Source organism: Phalacrocorax carbo, chromosome 4 (genome assembly GCF_963921805.1).
Source record: "Phalacrocorax carbo chromosome 4, bPhaCar2.1, whole genome shotgun sequence".
In the NCBI taxonomy this organism is placed as follows: domain Eukaryota; kingdom Metazoa; phylum Chordata; class Aves; order Suliformes; family Phalacrocoracidae; genus Phalacrocorax; species Phalacrocorax carbo.
Window position 1 is genome coordinate 1,841,377 of NC_087516.1, and position 6,000 is coordinate 1,847,376.

A 6,000-nucleotide genomic window follows, 5' to 3' on the forward strand; every position below is an offset into this window, starting at 1 on the left:
TAGCTGGACCTTAAATTTAACATCTTAACCCCTCCGTCACCCTCTGATAATAGCAATTCAGCCTTGAGCACTACACCAGGACAACACAGAGCAGCTGCAGTCAGAATATCTCGTTCTGCCGAGTCAGAAACTGATAAAAGCACAATTCTGTAAACAAGCCCCCGCTGGCAGCAGGAGCCCAGCAGTCCAGCCTATTTCTGAGCTGCACTTTGGGACGGCTGTTCTTAGAAGGGAAGCCAGCCTGGCTCCTGAAGACACATTTCTTCCATGATGCCTACAAGAAATGAGTCACCTTTTTCATAAAGTTTCCATCATCCTCTTTTCTGGGACTCTCTAGCACATCGCGTTTACCCTGAGCTGGTCTAGTTTCAGCTCTAAAAATCCTTGGGGCAGGTATTGCTTACGCTGATATCATTAAAAATACTCCTGATGAAGTACCACTGCACTCCAACAGTCAATGCTGGCAAAGCACAAACCTTTCTTTGCCCCAGACACTTATTAGTGTTTCTTCTGTGGGTATGCCAAGATAGGCATTAAGCCCAACTCCTCATCTAACCTTAAGACTAAGAAACAAGATCAACTGCACTTAGCTCTATGAAATGGAAAAAACCCACCCACACTCTTCATTCTGGCACTTCCCAGACATTCGAACCAGTTTTTTCAGTTTTGTTAATAAATCTAATTCTCACCATCTCCTACCATTCAGTCACCTTTAAAGGTTTCACAGGAGAACTTCAGAAAGACAACTGCAAAAAGTCAAAAAAAACCACAAACGGGCAACCCTATAGCAAGATAAATCCAGTGCTCTATTGCTCCACAAATTAAAAGCTTTCCCATTTTAATGCTGTGCCCGCACTGCGGTATCACTGCAAGTCAAACTGCTTAAACCCATTTATTTTTAAAGACAGCCACGTGACTCATTTAAAACCATGAGTCTTTACAGACTTAGATATCGAAAAGCGGTGAAGGGCTCTTGTGGAGGGGGTGGGACAGGAGGCTCCAGCCCTGCTCACACCTAAACACTCCCACCTGGCCCCGCAATCCCCAGTTCAGCAGCTCCTGGGCTGACACACAGGACCTGAGAGAGGAAGGTGAAGCCAACTGCGCTGCCCTGCGAAAGGGCACCGCGTTCCCCTCGCCACAAAACGCAGCAAAGCTTAGCGCCGAATTGAAGTTCCCGATAATGCAACTATTTAGATCTTAAAGCCAAGTATTTCTGGTAGAGCACCTCCATCTTTCCCCACCTCTCAGCCTGATCAGTTCGGTTACCATGAGCTGTAAATACCCTCTACCCATTTGTCCCATCAACCTTCCAGAGGATAACACGCACACTCGTGCTCAGCCCTATGAGCGACGCATTCTGGGTTTGATACAAAGTTCTTTGTGGAGCTTCTGTTTTACTTTAAAGAGTGGGAAAGAGGGATGAGGTGTCTCGGTTTGCCAAAACCATGACACAGCTTCTACCAGGCCAGTGATGCTAACAGTGTGCTGTCTGGGTAGCCAGAACAGGGCTTAGATGTGTATCATTTATCTAAAATACCATATTTAAAAAAAAAAAAAAATCAGGTGATTTCTTATTAGAAACAGGTGTCAGTTAAAAAGCCAGCTATCAGCATCTTTCAGATTAACAACCAGCAGAAGCCACTGCTGCAAAATCCTATCCAGCATCGCAAAGAAATACCTAAAAGGCCGAAACACCAGACCCAGACTCGCGGAAAGGAACAGAAGGAAAAGGAAAAGCGAACGGGCAGCGCTCCTGGGCACGCAGCTACGTCCATCTGCGCTCCTCGCGCCAGAGGAGAGCCCGGCAGCTAACGCAGATGAAGCAACGGGTTTTCCCAGCTGAAGGATACTGCAAGAACCACTGGGAAAAGATGCTTAATAGGAGAACAAAGGATCCATTAAGCAAACAGAGGCATTAACTCATATCATCGTCAGGATGGTAATTGTACCCATACCCAGGGCTTCACAATTAGCCACGGTTTTTGCCAAACAGACACAAATCAACAAAAAAAAGGGCTGGCGACGGTTTACAAGAATAACTTTCACAGATTCGGGGCTAAGGGCAGGAAAACACCCTCCTTCCCCCTCTTTACCAGCAGCTCGGGGTCACGGCAGGGAAGGCAGCAGCGGGCTGCGGGCACCCTGCGAGGTCCCAGAGGGGCTTTTGGGGGGCCAGGGCGGGGGGACAGAGCCCAGAGCAGGGGGTGACAGCAGAGCCCTGAGCACGGGGGTGACAGAGCCCCGAGCAGGGGGGGTGATGGCTGGGGGGAGACAGAGCCCCAACTGGGGGGGGGGTGACGGCGGGGGGGACGACAACAGACACACAGAGCCCCGAGCTGGGGGGGTGACGGCGGGCGTGGGAGGGACGACAGACAGACAGAGCCCCGAGCAGGGGGTGACACCGCAGCCGGGGAGGGGAAGCCACCCCATGGCCCGGGCCCAGGCCCGGGCACAGGCCGGGGCTCCCCCCTCACGGCGCCTCCACCGCCCGGGAAGCGAAGGGGGCTGCGGGTACCTCTGAGGAACGACTATTTAAAAATTACTATTAATTAACATTTTCTCATTTCTTCCAAGTTTCTGGGGAGGGGGGCGGCAAGGCCAAGACCCCCCGCCCCGGGTCCCGCCGCCCCGCCCCGGCCGCACCTGAGCGTGGGGCCGATGCAGGCCGTGTCGGTGCTTTCGATCTCCCGCAGGATCCGCTCATGCTCCGCCGCCGTCTCCAGGCTCTCCAGCTCCGCCATCTTCCCCCGCTCCATGGGGCTGCGCCGACCCACCTGCCCGGCCCGAGCCCTCCCCGCCCCGGGCAGCGGCAGCACCAGCGCCGGGGCCGCCCGCTCCGCTCCCGGCTCGGCTCCGCGGCCCGGCCCGGCCCGGCCCCGCCGCGCCCGGCACGCCGGGAAATGTAGTGCGGACGGGGGGCGCTGCCGCGGCCTGCGCCGGCGCTGCCGCACGGCCGGCGGGGAGCGGGCCGGGGCGGGGCGGGGCGGGGCGGGCGGGCCCCGGCGGTCGTGTCGCCGGCCCCTGCGGCGGGTCGGGAGGCAGCGCGGCCCGGGGGGCCCGCCTGTCCGCCCCGCTGCCCGGAGGGGAGGCGTCCGCCATGGCGGCGGGTGGCGACCTGCCCCCGAGGGGCACAGCCCCATGGCTTCGAGGGGTCCCGGAGTGGCGCTGCCCCATGGCAGCGAGCCCATTTCCTCCCCCTGAGGGGACACAGCCCCATGGCCGTGACACCCGCCAGGAGGGGACACAGCCCCATGGCAGGGACCCCAAGTCCTTCCCCCTGAGGGGACACAGCCACCATGGCCCTGACACCCATCATGTCCCTACACAGCCCCATTTCAGGGTTGCCATGTCCCCCTCCTGAGGGGACACAGCCTCATGGCCATAACACCTGCCATGAGGGGACACAGCCCCATGTCAGGGACCCTGAGACCTCCCCCGTGAGGGGACACAGCCCCACGTCCTCCCCCTGAGGGGACAGAGCCCCATGGCCATGACACCGGCCATGAGGGGACACAGCCTCATGGCCATGACATGGCTCCACTATGAGGAGCACAGCCCCGTGGCAGGGACCCTGAGTCCTCCCCCTGAGGGGACACAGCCCCATGGCAGGGACACTGTTCTCACCCACCATGAGGAGAGGTCCCAGCAGGAATGAACCTGTGTCCCTGCTCCACTCAGAGGCATCCCCCTGCCCCATGATGGATGAACATCTGCTCCTCCTGCCCCATCCTGCCCCTCAGCCCCGTAAACAATGTCACCTCCACCCAGAAAAGGTGCCATTGACTGTGGTCCCAAAGAAAGCTCCCTGCTGACTCCAAACCAGCCTTCAGCTTGATCCTAAAATGTCCCACCAGCTGCTGAGCTGCAGTGCGTCCCCGCCACGCTGCGCAACCCAAGAGACAACTTCACCCAAGGAGGACATGGCAGAGCTTTCTCCAGAAAATACCACCAGCCCCCAGCAACATCCTCGGACGTCAAGGTCTCCTCGAGGTTTAAACCTCGCTGCAGCTCTCAGTGCGGCTCCCTCCTTTGGAAGCATCTGGTTATTGTTATTATTTTGTGTTGTGAAAACGATGCTGGAAGGGTCCCACTCCCAGCCACACATTATCAGGTGCGGTAGAGCCGCCTCTGCATGGAGACCTCACGCTCTGCCAGAGGCATGGTGGGGATGAAGAGCAGGATCAAGACCAGGCTATGCATACCACCAAGCATTTCTGTGTTTGCTTTTGTCGTTTCATCTTCTGAGGTCTAAATAAACTACGCTAATTGTATGAGCATGCCTCTGGCTTCCCTCACTGCTGCTTGCTAAGGTTGAAAGCTGCTGGTCCGAATATCATGGTATCACCACTTAATTAAATGAGAAGGGGATAAAAAAACTTCCCAACAGACAATGTACCGTGACTGGAACAATGCAGGAGGGGCAAGGAGAGCCCAGCAAAAACTTTGTTTGTTCACGTGAAGTTCACCAGCTCTTGGACATCATGCCTACGGCTGCCAAACATGGTGTCATGTGAGACCAGATGGATGTCGCTTTGGGTGTATTAACACCAGTGAGGAAATCTGTCCTCCGATGGCAGTCACCATGGAGATCTGGTAGAAGCTTTCCGAGGACCAAGAAGCAGAGAGACACGTCAGCGGTGGAAGGAAAGCAGATAAAAATAGCAGGGCAATTTCTGAGCCCAGCAGCCAGGCGCTGCCTTCCCCTGGGGCTGGGTCGGGAGCTGTATCGGGGAGAAGTGCTGTGCATTTTGTGCCTGCCTCCACTGGCTGCTCTGCAGAGGCCAGTGCTGCAGGCGAGCCAGGGCACCCGTGGCAGAAGGCTGGTGCTTCAGCAGCTTACAGGGGCAATCCCCCATGGCAATACATCGTGACAGCCGCTGCAAGGAGCAGATCATTTGTGATTTAAACTGCTTTGGACCTCAGACCGCTGAGATGAGCTACCTGTGGCTACAGGAAATATATAATGCGCTGCTCAGTGTATGCTACGTACCCAGCTCCGGTGTAAAGCCTGTAGATACGACTGCCTACCGCTGTTAGCAGCTAAGAAGATCGCTGTTTTCGTTCAAATTAGTAGAGGCTTGTGCTGCTGGGGACTGAGCTGATACTCCTGAAGTCGGTGGTAACTATTGCATTGTCTTCACCGAGCTTTTGAAACAGGATTAAACATCAGTGGTCGAAGAGTGGCTGGCAACAATCCTTAGTGGTTTTAATTACAGGATGAGAATTGCTATGAATGACACCAATGCCAGGCTCAGTCCTGAATGCTCAGTTAGGCAATGGTGTTATCACAAATAAGGATCTCGGAAACAGGGTCTAATTTTCTCTGGTATGAGGACACTGCTTAGTCCACTAGGCTGTGGTGCAAGGGGGTTGAGCACAGAGACGGGAAGCGAGAACTCAGTTAGTCATCAAACTCTGATGTTGACTTTAGTCTTACTTTAGTTTCACTCTCCTGCACCAGCAGAAAGAATGAGGATGGCTGTTTTCAACGCCGCAATGTAGTGCTTCAGCACGAAGAGGAGCCCAGTGCCTGGAGCGTGGTGTGACTCAGCCAGCAAAACCGTGTCCAGGAGAAAAGCAGAACATTAACCTCCGCTGAGCAACGTGGGAAGATGTTGTAAGGCACTCTAACAGTCTGTCTAAAAAGAAATGTTTGGTTTTGAATGGAATAAAAATTAATTTTTTTAAATTTCTACCAAAACATCCTATTTTTCTCATGGGGAGAAAAGCACCAAAAACATTTCCATAGATTCATAAATACTGACGTCAAATGGGGAGGGAGAGGGATATTGTTGCCTCATAGGAGGACCTTCAAAGGAGCACCAACCATAGATATTCCATGCGTCAACTGGCTTCTAAAGCTACGGTGAAATCTAAGCCTATTTTTAAGAGGAAAACTTAGTCCTGGTTTTGATGCCATAGAAAATCCTGACTTCAAATTTTAACCACACATCTCTTTTCCCCCTTGCCTTGTAGAGTCTAAAGTCTGCTGTGATC

At 54.2% G+C, this 6,000-nt stretch overlaps 1 protein-coding gene across 3 annotated transcripts in view; it reads right to left on the bottom strand.

Moving 5' to 3' along the window:
* The window catches only part of EXOC6B (exocyst complex component 6B), a 313,474-nt gene extending 310,528 nt beyond the window's left edge, over positions 1-2,946 (bottom strand). For all 3 annotated transcript variants that reach the window (XM_064448801.1, XM_064448800.1, XM_064448799.1), the window contains exon 1: positions 2,647-2,946. In XM_064448801.1, coding sequence (XP_064304871.1) covers positions 2,647-2,759 — 113 coding nt within the window. In that variant the 5' untranslated portion in view covers positions 2,760-2,946. The remainder of the gene's footprint in view (positions 1-2,646) is intronic.
* Between the last annotated feature and the right edge of the window lie 3,054 nt (positions 2,947-6,000).